Source organism: Bombyx mandarina, chromosome 25 (genome assembly GCF_030267445.1).
Source record: "Bombyx mandarina strain Sakado chromosome 25, ASM3026744v2".
Classification (NCBI taxonomy): Eukaryota; Metazoa; Arthropoda; class Insecta; order Lepidoptera; family Bombycidae; genus Bombyx; species Bombyx mandarina.
The window spans coordinates 9336371-9354437 of NC_143231.1; the positions used below are offsets into that span (position 1 = coordinate 9336371).

The following is an 18067-nucleotide window of genomic DNA, read 5'->3' on the forward strand; positions in this document are numbered from 1 at the left end:
CTGAAAATGAATTTAGGTAATCTTTTATCTAAAGGTTTTGTCGAGTACCAACACTTTAGGAGCTTTTCGGGCATTAGTCTTTTTTCTTTATAAGAAAGACGACACTAAGCTTCTCAGTCTCTAGAGGAGGTACTATTTTCCAACACTCGACGACTTGTTCTTGAAATAAATATTATGAACTATTTTATTATTTAATTATTTCATTTTTACACTTATTTATACTTTATATTTAACTATTTAATGTTATAACTAAATTATCAATAAATATTATTAACATCTACGTTATTACTAATAGGTAATCTTTAAACGTACCGTGCTCGTCTTTGTATCGTCTGCATAAGGAAAACATTCTGAGTTTTTTTGTTTTGATTCTGTATTCAAGCAAATCTGAAACAATAAAAACGTTATGTGATTAAGTTCCATTTTTTTTTCACCATAGTTCGTCATGAAGGTTACTCTCGATAACATTACCATCAAAATCCAATAGCATCCAATCCAAATTAAAATATTACCGATGACAAAATTTCTGCACCCACTTAAATATATTAGTGGTTTACTACATGAGTAGCGATATCATGGATACAACAAAGTTGAGTAATAAAGTCATAGTGCTTAATGCATTGAATTAACGGCTATTTTACAAGGACACGCCGGCTTAAAGGGTGAGACGCGCTCGGAATTTTCAAATATATCAAGTGAAATTTATTCGAAATACTAGATATTCCACTCTAATACTACTAAACTTCCTGTACTGAAACTAAAAGGAAATTAAACGTATTCCGAATTTAATTAATTCATAAATTGAGGGATGTACTTTTGTGTACTGTAGGTGACCTCGCCTTTTTTTACAATAAGCCAAAATAAAAAGCTTAATGAGAAATTTCGACCCGACCGGGGAAAAGTTAATTAACACGATTAAAAAATCTACGATAAGTCCACGGTCAAAGCCTCACGAGGATCCGTTTGCTAATTCATTACGGGACAGTCCTTTAATAACCGCAACCGGTAACTGAATGTGGGTCCGACGAAAGTAGAATATAGGTGTAAAATATCCTTTGCTTACCCTACTAGTATACTTCATAATATTGATGTATTCGGTATATGAAAGTTTTATGAAACAAAATAAATTCTGAATGACTTACACGACGTTTTTATTACATACTAACTCACTTTCTTGTTAAAAATATCTTTGGATGATTTTTAAGCTAAGTTCATAATACGCTTCTGACTTTTGAGAGATGTAGTAAAATTTTGAACATCGCTCAAAATGTTGACATTATAGAGAAATGTGGAGAAGAGATTCAAATTTTAAAACTATCAAACAAACTCAGTTTTCCACTTTGAAAACAAGTTCAATTCCGATTCCACGGATATGTATTAAAATTTAAACGAATATAAATGTCCATAACTCCCCATGTCTCTAATGTATCTAGTTCCTACAGTAAAGGATATTTCGGTTTGAGGGCAGATGACCGTACATCATTTTCTCTCGTTTATAAATTATTTAAATAAAATATATTTACTATTGGCGAATGGAACGCGGCATGATAGAAGTTCGGGCGGATCAGTATCAATTTTAGTAAGAGAATCAACATGTAACGTGACCGTAGAAAAGGTTTGTTTCATCCTTTTATGTAACTACTAGCTGACCCGGCAAACGTTTTTTTGCTATATAAATTATTTATAGGTTTTTTTTTTTTTGGGTGGACCACCCTTAACATTTAGGAGTATAAAATGATTCTCACACCTGCCCGTTATGCACACAAAATTTCATGAGAATCGGTTGAGACATTTCGAAGGAGTTTGGCAAGAAACACCGCAACACGAGAGTTTAATATAAGAAGAGCGCACTGAGCTATATATTCATTAAAAGCCTATATATAACCAATATATTAATTATAATTTCGTCACTATTTTGAGCGCAGATTCAAATTTTTGAGTAATATTACGCCGTAATGTGTATAGGTTCAGTCACCTGTTAAAGTTGTTTGTGTTGAGATTCTAATGCTGCGACATCGACGAGAGTATTTACATCTGCCAATATGTATATATTATATGTATACGTCGAACAACAAAAACAAGGTCTCACGTCTGTTATTGATGTTCAAAACAAATCGTCAATCATCGCGAGAAATAACATTGGCAAAAAGATTAAGTTTTATAAAGACGAATGGAAATAGGAAACATTAAATTGTGCTAAAAGACAACATCGAACGACACACTCGTATAAAAATCGTAGAAACTTGTAATAATTCAGATTTATAAACAAGAATTCGCAGAAAAATAAACGTCAAGGGCAGACATAAATCAATTCTACGTTGCTAGATTCTAAGCGCGCTTTAAAGACCTTTACTTCTTTTGAGTATAAGAGGTATGAATTAAGAACTTATACAGTACGCATATTATTTCAAGTAGTTACTGTAATGAAATTAAAAGACATGTCTATACTAATATTATAAAGAGGAAAGATTTGTGTTTGTTTGTATTGAATAGGCTCCGAAGCTACTGAACCGATTTAAAAATTCTTTCACTGTTAGAAAGCTACGCCATCCCCGGGTGACATAGGCTATATTTATTATATTTTCAAAAAAATTAAGGATCCTTACTGAAACTTCAATAATGTAACCCAATATGTAAAAAAAATACCTAAAATTCTTTACATCGCGTGCGCTACTTCCCAAGCGAAGCCGGGGTGGGCCACTAGTTCATTCATGAAGATGACTGAATTGGCACAATCATTTACTGAATTTTTACTTTTATTAAGATTTTAGCTTTATTTATATTTTAAAGTAAATTGTAGATGATGACTGATAGATATACATATATAGTTCGATAGATATATTTGCATGTGGAATAGAATAAATCTATCTTATACATATAATAGTATAAAAATTAATTACAAATACGAGAGTCAAGATAAAAACCCTTATCTTCCGGACGATTTTATATATGGAAATATATGGTATGGAAAATCATTTTTCGTTCATGACAGCTGTTTTTAATTCATAATTACGAAAACTACGAAAACTATTACGTTTATGCTCTGTATTGTTTTGAAGAGTTTTTATATCATTTAACACCAGCAAAGCAAGATTTCAATCCGCTGCCACGTATCTTCCAATTCTAGAACTACCTGATTTTTACATAAGTAATTTAAGGGCTTACAGATGGTTTGAATGACGGACTCAACATGAGGAAGGCGTAAGAAATCGCCTGCCTTCCAAGGAAACAATTTTTTTTATTCATATGCAATGAGCGTATACAATCGATACGATCTGCGAGTGAGACAACATTTACATAATAATAAATTTATATGTAAAAACAAGAGGCAAAAAGGAAAGACTTAACATTTATTTCTCCTGGTCTGGGTGTAATAGGCCCGTATATTTTATCATCCCTATGGTTTCTACCCGATTTGACTGTGATAGCGCTACGGATCGCAGGGCTTGCGTAGCGCTACTGTAGCAGCGTAGCAGCAGCTACGAGGCATAAGCTTAAGCGGAACTTGAATTGTATTTTTTTTACACAAAAAATCACTGAACTGGCTTAGTCTCGTGTTTTTCTAAATTAATTAAGCAAAACTTTAACTAGCATTTTGTAGTCACAGAAAAAAATTATTTACAAAATATTGTTTGCGCGTATATTAAATCTTAGAATGGTTTTGAAATCGATTAGAAAACAAGTCCTGGGTCAAGACGGTGTTGAGTTTTATGTTATCAGTGCCCATCGACATAACAAAGCCAATCTCGCCCTCTTAGGTGGAAACCAACCCACACATTCTTTGCAGCACAATAGGCATGCAGACTCTAATTTCTTGAAACCAACTCACCGACTGCATGATAAACAGAGATTTTTCGAAATTAAGACTACGAGTATGAAATCGTCCCCGAAAATACAAGGGCTGTATGTACACAGTGGAAACTGAATGCGGCAAAAGACGGGGCCCGACTCCGCGTAAAGCCCCACTAAACTAAAATTATAATTGCCAAAACATTTCAAAGACGAAAAACGAATATTTTTTCATAAAACATTCTTAAACTTGTAAGTCTTTTTCGATATTCCAAAGTTTTTTTTTAATCTAGTTTACGAGAAAAAAACATTTACAAGTGAATGTTTGTAAGTAGAAATAATTCCATGTAAACAGTCATACATTAAACAGTTTCAAACAGTTTCTTGTAACGAATCCTCAGAATCGAATTCATTAACAGCTAACTATTGTGATATTTCATTTGGGATTGGGTGATCGATTTTAATTAATTACTGGGAATGACGATTCATGGTGACGTCTATGTTCCCAGCACTATTATCTATACATATAAATAAAATTGGTGTGTCTGTTTTTAATATTGAAATAGCCGCTTTTTACTACATGCATATGAATATAACTAGTCAGGTCATAAGTATTGTCACACAGTAAAAACTTTTCTTTTAGAATGCTGGCCACAAAAAAGTTTATTGAATTCGAATTTCGAATTGTTCATGAAAATAAAAATGTATACTTTTAGAATTTTACTCATTTTTAAATATGGAGTGGACGCTTAAAGAAAACCGTGTTGCAGTTATTGCGTTGCATCGTTGCGGTTACGCGCCAATTCAAATTTTTAACATACTGAAAAATTTGAAAATAACCAAAAGATTCGTTTATCGTGCCATCAAACGATACAATGAAGACTCTAGTGTAGATGACAGGTCAAGAAGTGGTCGCCCTCGGTCTGTTAGGACTCCTGCAGTGGTAAAAAGCTGTGAAGGCGCGAATTCAAAGAAATCCCAAACGTAAGCAGAAACTGTTGGCCCTTCAGATGGGGTTAAGCAAAACCACGGTGAAAAGGGTGTTAAATGAAGACTTAGGCCTTCGGGCATATCGAAGAAAAACAGGACATCGTTTGAATGCTCGTCTAATGGACCTGAGACATAAGAGATGCCGCGCTTTGTTGAAGCGGTACGCGGGAAAAAAATATCGGGAAATCCTTTTTCGGATGAAAAAAATTTTACCGTAGAAGAGAGCTACAACAAACAAAAAGATAAAGTGTACGCACACAGTAGTGAAGAAGCGAGCAACCGTATTCCGCGTGTCCAACGAGGTCATTTTCCATCCTCGCTCATGGTATGGTTGGAAGTTTCTTATTGGGGATTAACAGAGGTACATTTTTGTGAGAAAGGTGTAAAAACGAATGCAGTTGTGTATCAAAATACAGTCCTGACGAACCTTGTGGAACCTGTTTCTCATACCATGTTACAATGCCAATAACAGGCACTGGGTATTCCAACAAGATTCGGCGCCAGCTCATATACCGAAGAGCACACAAGACTGGCTGGCGGCGCGTGAAATCGACTTCATCCGGCACGAAGACTGGCCCTCCTCCAGTCCAGATTTGAATCCGTTAGATTACAAGATATGGCAACACTTGGAGGAAAAGGCGTGCTCAAAGCCTCATCCCAATTTGGAGTCACTCAAGACATCCTTGATTAAGGCAGCCGCCGATATTGACATGGACCTCGTTCGTGCTGCGATAGACGACTGGCCGCGCAGATTGAAGGCCTGTATTCAAAATCACGGAGGAGATTTTGAATAAACTTTAGTGTTTTTTTTATTTATTTTTTATTATGGGGCGGTGGTACCTACCCGTGCGGACTCACAAGAGGTCCTACCACCAGTAAGTGTCATAAGAATCTATGTTTTGTTAAGTTCATTTTGGTATACGAATGGTTACATAATAAATAAACTTGTTTCAATTATTTTACATTAAACATGTGACAGAATTTATGACCTGACTAGGTATATACGGTACATACACCAAAATAACATTTTTTACAATTTTTGTCTGTCTGTTTGTTGCGACTAATCTCTGGAACGGCTGGACCGATTTTGACGGGACTTTCACTGATAGGTAGCTGATGATATAAAGAGTAACTTAGGCTACTTTTTTTAGACTAGCTTTACCTCGTGGCGTCACCCGCGGTAAGACAATAACCGCGGGTTACATCGCGGGACTCGGCTATAAATAATAAAATTTAATGTTTCCGAAGCGAAGCAAGGGCTGGTCGCTAGTTTATAAATATAATTGACAAGTTACATAGTATATTTTTCTGCTGCTATAAAGAGACAGACGATGTCACGGTTCCCTTCTCCATAGCATCACTTTTGACAACTGACACTTTTGACTTGTTTGTGATTGTTGGAGGGGGTAGACTTGACGCGTCTCACGATATCCCGCTATCTCTGCCTGCTTAACGCCATCTTGATGCACTCATTTTGGGGACCTCGTAGAGGAGATGCAGAGGAATGTGTTCAGTCACATTGACGACCTCCCGTGCGCTCTTGTACCGTCCTCCCTTCTCTGCACGACGAGGCATTCCATAGACCGGCCATCTCACCGTGTCACAGTTAACCCAGGTTACTGTGACGCGGCGAGATGGTGTAGGACCTCTTGTCAGGCCGCACGGGTAGGTATCACCATCCTGCCTATTTCTGCCGAGAACCAGTAATGCGTTCCGGTTTGAAGAGTGGGGCACCGTTGTAATTATACTGAGACTTTAGAACTCATATCTCAAGGTAAGTGGCGGAAATTACGTTGTAGATGTCTATGGGCTCCGGTAACCACTTAACACCAGGTCGACCGTGAGCTCGGCCACCCATCGAGGCATTAAAAAAAATGGTAAATCCATCCATCATTGTATGCAAATTTTGCTATGAATTACATTTTTTATTCGTTAATCTTAAAAAAATTTACTCAAGCCTAGCTATGTACCTTTAGGAAGTACCTATTTAGGAAGAGTTTTCATGCTTCTGTTGTCCCAGAATAGCACCACCCTATTTCTAGCCATGGGTGTCTAAATGTGACTAAGGGATTCACCGCAGAATGTACAGCAACGAGCTCTGGGTGTTTCACCAGCGTACTACGATTTGCCAACGGGCATTAATTGTGGCAGGATGTAAGCCCGCACGGGTAGGTACCGCCCTCCTTCCTGCCTATTTCTGCCGCGAAACGAACGAGAGTTTAAAGAGTTTAAATAGCGTTTAAAGAGTACCTAACTGTTATACAATTGAGAGTTCGATCACCCAACGCTAACGTAAGTTGTTAACGTTCAATATAATATCAAATACTAAATCTTCTTTTCTATAAGTTAAAATTCTAATATTGAACATAGCTTTCTAAGTTATTATCGTTCTATTAGCCAAAGTCAATTATTTAACTAAAATTAACTGTTAAAACCCGATGGTACAGTTACACGAACTTGTATTTAATACATCATTGAATTTATGCAAATTATAATAACACTGGTCTCTAAAAATTAAGGGACATAAAATAAAAACAAAATTCTCGTTGTTTTTTGAACAGGCTGTGTAACTCGAAGATAAATGATCGTAATGCAAAAGAAAGAAAATTTAAGCTCTAATTTTCGTAATTTCCAGAACTGGCCCTGAATTTTTCATCGCGTTCAGTTCCGGAGTGATTCTAAGCAACATACTAAAAAAAAATGTTTTCTTTTATATCCCATAATTTTAAAAACTAGTTAGTTATATTTTTTCTTTAAATTTGAATTTTAACGGCTGGCTAAATAATAATGTTTCAATTTCATCGTCACCAATATAGAATTCAAAAAATCCTATGTACCTAAGTATATACTAAGTATAAGTATGTATTCATATTTTTAAATATTTTGGCTTCGAATATTGAAAATAATCCTCAAGAGGCCAATAAAAAAAAACATAGCAATAAAACAACAAAAACAAAATAATTAAATAAACAGTTAAAAGTATGTAATTCGCCTAAATAAAATATTATATTAATTTATAATACAATTTTATATGCATTTTACACACATCTTTAAATTTTTTATGCAATTTTTTTTAATACACGAATGATTATAAAATAATCTGTTCAAAAAATTAACATAATCAATTAAAAATCACTAACCACTCTAAATTATGATTACTCACCTATTTAATGAGCGGGATTATCATTAAGTTCTACGCAAAAATAAAAATATACGTGAATATCAAAAATCGTGGATTTAGCTATAATCCCGTTCGTTCGTGCTCGAGTGGTCTCTGAAACAGCTGAAAGTCAATATTCTCCAAAATTCCAGCATCGAAGTTAAACAAACGTGTCTAGATTTAGGTACGAACCTGCACTGCCTACAGTCTTCGTCTGGCGGTTGTTTCAACTGAACCCATCTTCAGAATGCGCACGAAAATTTCACGTAACTCAGTCCCCGAAAATTTGAAGGCAAATAAAAGAAACGATCACGCCACCAATTTGTTTTAAAAGTTAATCACATGTGCAAGTGACTGGGGCGGATGAAAGCGAGCGGAGGCAGCAGAGGTTGTGTAGCAACTGCTCCAACGGGAGGGAATCGTCGGGAGACTTCGGCTGGTATCGGCACAGATCGGTACCGGGTTCCTTCAGGACGAATGGAACTGTATTAGCTATATAAGGGGCTGAATTCTCGTGCTGTGACCTGCTGAAAAATGCAAAAAGGCTGATAACGAAATGAGCATATTTTAGTTCGTTCTAAAATACATATTTAAGCGTTTTATTAAGTGGTTCTTGTATTCCGTTTTTTGCGTTCTTCGCACGATGGAGATTCAAAATAGGCATTTTTAAATAATAGACATAAACGATGTCAGAACTGTAATCATTTGAAATTTAATAAAACATTTTGAATGCGCTGTATCAAATATTGTAATACTATTTGTTTATAATGTTAGATTGTTAGAAAATTCTTAATGAATTGAAGGCAATTGATTACCCCATAACGTTGTATATAAATAAATAATTTTAAACAAAAGCTGACTTAGCAGCTTGATACTTATAAACAGTAACAAAATAAATTGGATAAGTAACCGATGTGTTCACGGACTAATTGTTTTTATTTATTGATTTTGCAGTTATTCGTTGTCGAAACTACAAATTAATTTGCTGTTTAGGGAAAGGTTGCAGTAATTAATTTAATAACTTTACACAGCTCACATCATTTTTGTTAATTAAATAGCTTGCATTGACCACGGAGACAGAGCTTAGAATATTTTAAAATATCTTTCGTTGTTTTTAGGAACTAAATAATCAATAAAAATTCGTTGGCTACTAAATAGTTCTGCTCCCTATATATTCCACATTAAAAGTACTCTCAACTCGTAAAATTTGATAGGAGTCGAAGCTCGAGTTATTATCACAACCGGGCGTGCCTTCCGTGACGACCTGGTGACCGATCAGAGACCCGGCTCGGCTCTGACCGCATGACCCGGTCACAGCCTGACCCGGTTACTCGGATATGCACCGCCCGGGCCCGCTGCATGCCACGAATGCTTCCATCGATATCACTACATGGCAATAAGCTAAAGCTACTGGTTGGATCGAATGCTGTTTAGCTTTACGGATATTTTTGGTTTCATTCCTTGTTCGCAAAACAACAAATCAACAGTAGTCAATTTATTGTCATTCAAATTATTAACAACTAGCTGCATTCCAATTTTATGAACATTTTGGCTACTAATAAATACTTAATTTTTTTTTGGTTGCGTAATGTGTCTCCTCTGCGCTATTTCTATGTATCAAATGATTTAGTTTGATGTAGAAGACGAGAATCATTAAGATCTTTACAAATATTAATGTCTTTCTTAAAATCATCGTCGAGCTCACTAAAATCTAATTCGCACGTACAGCTTTCAGGAAATTCGGGTACATTTTGAATACCTTTAATTACAAATTTCAGTACGCGTTTCATTACGTTAAGTTCGTTTTTCAATTTTTGCACGAGTTTAGTTTTGGATTCGAGCAATGCTACCATTTTTTCTTTATCGAACAAAGCATTCAAACATTTGGTTTGCAAATCAAATTCTCTCTTGTTCGATAAATCTAGCTGTTTCTTCATTTCACAAACGATAACGCTGAAGCTCTCTCTCATTTTACCGATTGAATCGTTCGCTTTGTTTAATTCGCTCTTGATTTTGTTCATTTCTTCGTGAAGGCTTTTAACCGTGCTGCCGGTTTGATCGTTTTTTTTATTCGCGATTTCCTTGACAGTTACTTCCACGGCTGTCGTGTTGTTTCTGAAGACTTCGTAGGAATTCACCGATGAAGAACGATCCATGGAGGATGTATGTTTCTTATCTTTAACTGATGAAGAGCAAATCGGATGGTCAACTGATGATATTTCATTACTCATTATATTTATCCCAAGAGCATTTTATAGCAGTAGCTGTAAATAGACTTTGATGAATTTCCCTATACGATGAAGCGTCAAAACATACAATGACGTTAGGTGAATGAAAAAGTCATTTATCTTTTTTAGCCTTGACTATTGTCTGTTTCTGTTTACTCTATAAAACCTAGATTGCACTCTGATTGTATTATTCGCCAAGATAAATTCTTTACCAACACCATTTTAAGTGTATTACTTTGAAGAATTTTGAAGAAGTTAGTCATAATCAATACTGCCAATTAGCAATGTGTTCCAGCTTGGAAATTATTTCGTCAATTACAATGAACGATTCGTAACATGACGGTCGTGAGCCTAAATATTTACGCAGTTACGATTATTGATCAATCAATGTCCTATATTACGTTCTACAGTAAATGTTCTAATCCATTAGGGAGTCTGTGGATACTCTTCAAAGATAGTAAGTAAACATCTCTCATAATCTGCGCAATTAAAACCATGTGCTACCGGTTACGTCAGCTTTATTGTTTTATTTCACCTGACCTTTAATGACCTACTACTATTTATTTCATGCTACTATGAATAAGATGATCTGATGAGCTACTATTTAATTCAGTCCTCTGTGACCGCGATCGTAAAGTAGCTGAAAAATAATAATAATTATGTAATACTAAAATTAAAATAAAACGCGCGATTAAGCCGTTGTAGTGGTTTTAAATATGTTCACTGCTCGAAAATATGACATAATATTATATTTATTTAATTTTAAAATTTAATAAACTTAATTGATCATCTCAGTACCTACATGTACTAAACATAGCTTGAATACCAAATAGAGCATAGAGCAAAAACTGATTCGCATCTTCGCGGTAAATCATTTATTAATTAAACATGCATATAAAACCATTAAACTATTTTCCAATTTCATGCAAGCTACCATCGCGATGAATTATCATTTCAAGAAAAATAGATAGTTTCTGCAGCAAAAGTTAGTCGTTAAACAGCTCAATTAACCATAACCTAACTTCTCTATCTTCGTTCACATGTAAATGCTAATTGACACATTAAAAATCGTAAGGAAACTGAATTCGAGTATCTTTTTTACATGGCACACACATCAAATATGAGCCGATCGTTATACTGGTGGTAGGACCTCTTGTGAGTCCGCACGGGTAGGTACCACCACCCCACCTATTTCTGCCGTGAAGAAGTAATGCGTTTCGGTTTGAAGAGTGGGGCAGCCGTTGTAACTATTCTGAGAATTTAGAACTTATATCTCAAGGTGGGTGGCGCATTTACATCGTAGATGTCTACGGGCTCCAGTAACCACTTAACACCAGGTGGGCTGTGAGCTCGTCCACCCATCTAAGCAATAAAAAAAACCCGAATCGTACCTTGTCCTTCTCCTTGCGTCGTTTCCTCACTGCTGACGGGCCGTGACCGTCATATCTTGACAGGATTTTGCTTCTTGTAATGTCCCTCCAGCGCCTGCGATCATTGGCCGCGTGAAGGGCTTCGTGTGCCTTGTATTGTACCTGTAAATATTGTACCTTGCGAACGCGAAGAACCTCATTTTCTTGATATCGCGTCCACGGATTGGATGGATTCCTCCCTGCACTACGCCCACTTCGATAAAGCGGCACGACACGAGAACCCTCTCATCGTGGCCGCCGGTAACTACATTCCTGATCCTGCGGACAGAACCCATCTACGCAATAAAAAAAAAAAAAAAAAAAAGAATGGAAAGCAGTCGACGTCGCCGCAAACACGTCATTTCGGATCCACTAACGGTGCTTTTAGGTACCTCAAGCACCGGTCATCGTTCTCGTCGAACCCGTCGCTTGCGACGAAGGGCTCGACGAGTAAATTAACCCTCAGACACAGCCCACTGAATTTCTCGCCGGATCTTCTCAGCGGGTCACGTTTCCGATTCGGTTGTAGATTCTTCGAAGCACAGCTCTTGCTAGGGCTATGAAAAAAAAAAGGGGGAGACAAGCGGCCGCCCCGAAGAAAGAAGAGAGGAAAAGAAAGGAGGAGGAGAAAGAATGGAAGAAGGAGCAAGAAAGGATGAAGGGTGAAGAGTGAAGAGAAGAAAGAAGAGACAGTCACCACCCCTGCCTCTATAGGCAGGGAGTTACATGCCCCGGCAGAGGGGTTATCCCGAGACCCGCTCCGCGCCCCGCACCCCGTGCATGTAACTATGTAAGCTTAGCAGGAGGAATTTCTTTAAACTAATTTATCAAACCAATTCTTATGTGTAGTCCAAAGCTTGTACAGTTCGTTAAAAGCAAAAGATAAAGTCTGGCATTAAACTATAAAACAACTTTTAACTGCCTACGATGGCAGACGTGTAGCCGAGCCATCCGATGGTGAGGAATCAATTTCGCTTAAATACATAAGTTCCTTGAACACGGAAAAAAGTCTGGGAACGCACTGTGGATAAGCGCGGCAGTTTCAGATGAAATGGATGAACCCTGTTTTGTTGTGGAGATTACAGAAACGTCTGAAAAAATCTTGCCGCTTAGAAAACATCAAGTTTTCTGGCATCAACCAATTCAATATTATTTTGCAGTGACTAAATGGGTTCTTGTCTCGGAGCACCGGGCTCATCGTTTATATGTGTGCATACATGCATACAATAAAGCATGTATTTATAATCAATTTAGCTTGTTTCTTACCCCCACAAGAGGTCCTACCACCAGTGAAAGAAAAACATCATAAAAATATCGAACGTTGTCAGCAGTTTTCGAGAAGCAATTTTAGACTAACTTCGAACTAGAATATCAAACATTCGAATAGTCATTTCCATTTATACGTACATACGGGTGGTGTGTAACCCCGTTCCATCCACCGACCTAGTTTTATGACCTCGCTGCTGGGCGCACAATACCTAAGCACTAAACTATAGATGCTATTCAAAGGAACTCAAATGTGTTCTGTACATTCAGGTTTTCCTCGTCGCAGTGAATTTATTGTAAATTTAGACAAACAACAAAATTGGACTTTATAAAAAAAAACATTTATTTATTTATTGCATAGATGGGTGGACGAGCTCACAGCCCACCTGGTGTTAGGTGGTTATTGGAGCCCATAGACATCTACAACGTAAATGCGTCACCCACCTTGAGATATAAGTTCTAAGATCTCAGTATAGTTATAACGGCTGCCCTAACCTTCAGACCGAAACGCATTACTGCTTCACGGCAGAAATAGGCAGGGCGGTGGTACCTACCCGCGCGGACTCACAAGAGGTCCTACCACAAGTGAACTAACAAGTTATTATCGTTGTTGAAACATTAGTAGTAATTTTTAAACAAGGAGAGATCCCTGCCTTCCCTAGCTCTACAGCTGATAATAGTATTCTTCTAGTATTAGTATTATAGAAATTTCTCTTTTCTTTCAGTCGTGCTCCTTCCTCATGTCGGTGGCCATCCATGACTTTCATCTTCACAATATTGTGCCATCTCATCCTGTCTTCATCTTCTCGGAACGCATCGGAGACGGTGACATCAAGGTTGGCGCCGATCTGGTTAGACCAACGCGTAGTACTATGCCCCTGCGATATTTTTACATTCACTTAGCGATTTCCTCTACTTCTGCCATTATTGTTTGGAGTAGAACGCGTTGCGACCCCTTGCCTTTTTGGGTGTTAATGTTTCGAGGTAAGCTGTGGCGTTCTCATCTCGAAACATGTCAAGTTGTTTATATGTCATGTAAATAACATGATGAAGATGCTTTGACTCATCTTCATCATATTATGGTAAAAGGCTTTTAGGATTTCCTCCTTCTTCACGGATCATATATTCTTAAGACTGAGAACAATTATCTCAGTTTAATAGTATCCGATGGACTACATCTTGCTATATCACGCCACGTATATAGTTCTCTATATTCGGCGCCGTGGAAACCGTCAAAATCAGAGTGTTGAGCGTCGCACGAATTTGATTTGACCATAGCAGGGACGTAAGACTCTCAAAAATGTTTTTATTATTTAGCTTATTATTCCCATTTAAAAACACCTGATGTTCAGCATTTTAGTAGTTTGTCATATTTACATGTTGAATATTGCACCAAACATCGCGTAATTTACTGTATACCTAGGTATATAGGTACTTTAGTATACCAAATTTTATAATTCATAGCAAAATTTATCTTACCGAAATCAATGTAATTAAAGGCGACGATATATATTTTTTGTTACAATTCTAAACAACAAGACAGAATGTTAAATCAATAATAAGAGAAATCAAATTTGATGTGTGAGAAAATAATGACAATTTAATTGTAAAGTAGTGTAATCAGGCAATCATTTCTTAAAACGTACAGAGAAACATAGCAAAAATATTGTTTCAAGCTGGGGCTTGGGATAAATAAAAACTTTTCACCGAAGTACAAATTGAAACTCTATTTAATTTTTAAGATACTTAAAATAATAGACTTCAATTATCGCAAAAACACTTTTTCGCTTCGCTTCAAGTATCCCTTTGTTGTTGTTTTGCTTCGAATCGAACGGAGTACTAACTGCCTTCATGTCGTCTTTGCAATGCTTTTATAGTCAATACGACTATGTCTACAATTGGAGAAAATCTCCGATAGTACTAATCAATTGTTACGATATCCGTATTTTCTATTTGACAACGGATGGCGTTAAGCGTATCGGCATGATAGTTCTCGAACGCTCCCGATACTACTAGTTGTTTTTCTAATTTCTATCTGTTTTGCTATTCGACAATAGATGGCACTACTGGTACCGAATAACAATGTTAAAAACCCACCAAAAGACTAGTAGGAAACTGGTATTACAGAAACAAAAAAGTCACAGAGGAAAATATAGAATCATTAATTATCATACTGCGTAGGGATTTGACATGAATTTTACGACCGGCCGCGTGCCTGACGTCAACTCTACTTGGGTATCTCCATATATCTATTGTGCAATGTGCCACAGGGAGGAAACTTTTCTACATATTGTTACGCGCTGGGGTTCGGGATAAATAAAAAATTCTACCGAATTACTAGTTAACACTGTATTGTCTCTTAGAACATACACAGAAGACCTTAAAGTTCTCAATTCGCTTCGAAACTTTTTTAAGTGCGCTGAGAGTAACATTTACCTCGCGACAGATTCGTTACGGCTAGATAGAAAAGATACAATTTTGGAAGAGCGATTATGAGAAAATAGACAGAGCGTCTCGTGAATCGCTCGACCGTGAAGAAAGGGAAATTACAGAGCGAGCTTGGTTGTTTCTCTTATATACAGCATTCCCTATAACAAGATAAATTTGATTTAAGGATGAAAAATGAAGAAATCTACAACTCTACACAACCCCAAAAAAAGTTTCACCTTCTTTTTTATTGCCCTTGTAGGCAGACGAGCATACGGCCCACCTGACGGTGAGTGGTTACCGTCGCCCATGGACTTCAGCAATGCCAGGGGCAGAGCCAAGCCGCTGCTTATCTCTTTCACGTGCACCAAAGTGCACGAGCGCCATTTTTTTATCATACCATTAACACACACAAAATAAAATATCACACTTATTTTTTGTGTTTTTTCATAATAACTTACTTATTTAAAAATTTGTTACATTCAGCAAAAAAATGCAGCATTCTGCAAACGACGGGGTTGGTGTTAACATACAACTGTAGTGGTTCAGGACTTGCCCTTGTCTTGTGTTGCCTACAGTTTTTCCAACACGACTATCTTAAAAATTTGGTAAGCATTAAAAACTGATGAGCAGGATTTTTTTTTTACCAACGTTGTCGACTTGAAGTTGATACTGCCACTTAATTAAAATCAGCTTAGACGCCCACGCATTTTGTTGTAATTCGGCTTGCTATTAAATAAGGAAAACAAATGTAATGTAACATCCCATTAGGCATTCATAAAGTAAATAGTAATAATTAGAGACACCAAACATTTAGACGATACATTTATCTAAAATGTGGTTTTCAATACTATCGGGGTTCAGGGTTTTCCTGAAAGAGTACCTGTTTTTCTGAACTATTTTGCAGGTTTGTTTAAGAGGGTCTAATATTTAATTGTTTAATAGTAGTCTAAGCGTACCCGTCGAGGGTAACCAGATTATTGATACGATTATTTATCTGTTAATCGAATTGTGTGGTTCGAACCGAGTTGTGTACAGTCATTGATTTGTTAATCGAATCTCGCCGGATCTCCAGTAGTAGTTCATTTGCGAAGCAGCTAGCTGCTCTTGATTTGTTAGGTCTTCGGAGGCACTCGTATTGCTATTAGCAAATCCCACCCCTCCTGACTGAGTCTTTGCCGGTCTACCTGGCCTGGTGAAACTGGAAAGGCTGGAGGCCTTCTTCAAACGAGCCACGAGTAATTCTTCAAACGTAAAAAAAGTTTCTAACTTATTATCCCATACATATGTTACGAGGTGTGCATACACCTGGTCACGATCTTTTGCAGCACTTACATAGCGGGATAGGCAGCCGCGATCTGGTCTGGACTCCCTTGGATTCCGTCCTTTTTCTTACCGTTTATTTAAACTTATGCTGTTTCTTTACAACTATATTCGTTATTAGGTAGGTAGGTATATTTGTGTTAGGGTAAAAGGTCTTTTTAGTAAAAATAAAGTGTTTGCATTAATATGTTTATTTAGGTTTTAAATAATAAAATGATCGTTATAATATTGATGTTTATACCTAGTCAGGTCATAAATTCTGTCACATGTTTAATGTAAAATAATTGAAACAAGTTTATTCATTATGTAACCATTCATATACCAAAATGAACTTAACAAAACATAGATTCTTATGACACTAAAGTTTATTCAAAATGACCTCCGTGATTTTGAATACAGGCCTTCAATCTGCGCGGCCAGTCGTCTATCGCAGCACGAACGAGGTCCATGTCAATATGCGGCTGCCTTAATCAAGGATGTCTTGAGTGACTCCAAATTGGGATGAGGCTTTGAGCACGCCTTTTCCTCCAAGTGTTGCCATATATTGTAATCTAACGGATTCAAATCTGGACTGGAGGAGGGCCAGTCTTCGTGCCGGATGAAGTCGATTTCACGCGCCGCCAGCCAGTCTTGTGTGCTCTTCGCTCTATGAGCTGGCGCCGAATCTTGTTGGAATACCCAGTGCCTGTTATTGGCATTGTAACATGGTATGAGAAACAGGTTCCACAAGGTTCGTCAGGACTGTATTTTGATACACAACTGCATTCGTTTTTACACCTTTCTCACAAAAATGTACCTCTGTTAAGCCCCAATTAGAAACTCCCAACCATACCATGAGCGAGGATGGAAAATGACCTCGTTGTACACGCGGAATACGGTTGCTCGCTTCTTCACTACTGTGTGCGTACACCTTATCATTTTATTTGTTGTAGCTCTCTTCTACGGTAAAAATTTTTTCATCCGAAAAAAGAATTTCCCGATATTTTTTTCCCGCGTACCGCTTCAACAAAGCGCGGCATCTCTTCAGTCTCAGGTCCATTAGACGAGCATTCAAACGATGTCCTGTTTTTCTTCGATATGCCCGAAGCCCTAAGTCTTCATTTAACACCCTTTTCACCGTGGTTCTGCTTAACCCCATCTGAAGGGCCAACAGTTTCTGCTTACGTTTGGGATTTCTTTGAATTCGCGCCTTCACAGCTTTTATCACTGCTGGAGTCCTAACAGACCGAGGGCGACCACTTCTTGACCTGTCATCTACATTAGAGTCTTCATTGTATCGTTTGATGGTACGATAAACGAATCTTTTGGTTATATTCAAATTTTTCAGTATGTTAATAATTTGAATTGGCGCGTAACCGCAACGATGCAACGCAATAACTGCAACACGGTCTTCTTTAAGCGTCCACTCCATATTTAAAAATGAGTAAAATTCTAAAAGTATACATTTTTATTTTCATGAACAATTCGAAATTCGA

At 37.2% G+C, this 18067-nt stretch overlaps 2 protein-coding genes across 2 annotated transcripts in view; both read right to left on the bottom strand.

Moving 5' to 3' along the window:
• Positions 1-8427, bottom strand: part of LOC114240739 (uncharacterized) — a 106799-nt gene extending 98372 nt beyond the window's left edge. The window contains exons 1-2 of the mRNA XM_089738516.1: positions 8132-8427; positions 313-387 (exon numbers count right to left, since the gene is read on the bottom strand). Of these exons, the coding sequence (XP_089594642.1) occupies positions 313-349 (37 nt within the window). The 5' untranslated portion in view covers positions 350-387; positions 8132-8427. The remainder of the gene's footprint in view (positions 1-312; positions 388-8131) is intronic.
• Positions 8428-9549: 1122 nt separating this feature from the next.
• LOC114240579 (uncharacterized) lies at positions 9550-10170 on the bottom strand. Its single transcript, XM_028171155.2, has one exon. It carries the CDS (start codon positions 10168-10170, stop codon positions 9550-9552), a length of 621 nt encoding a protein of 206 aa, XP_028026956.2.
• Between the last annotated feature and the right edge of the window lie 7897 nt (positions 10171-18067).

Bases quoted from the DNA above. Each gene is read 5' to 3' on its own strand.
- LOC114240579 (XM_028171155.2), bottom strand. From the start codon at position 10,170: ATGAGTAATGAAATATCATCAGTTGACCATCCGATTTGCTCTTCATCA.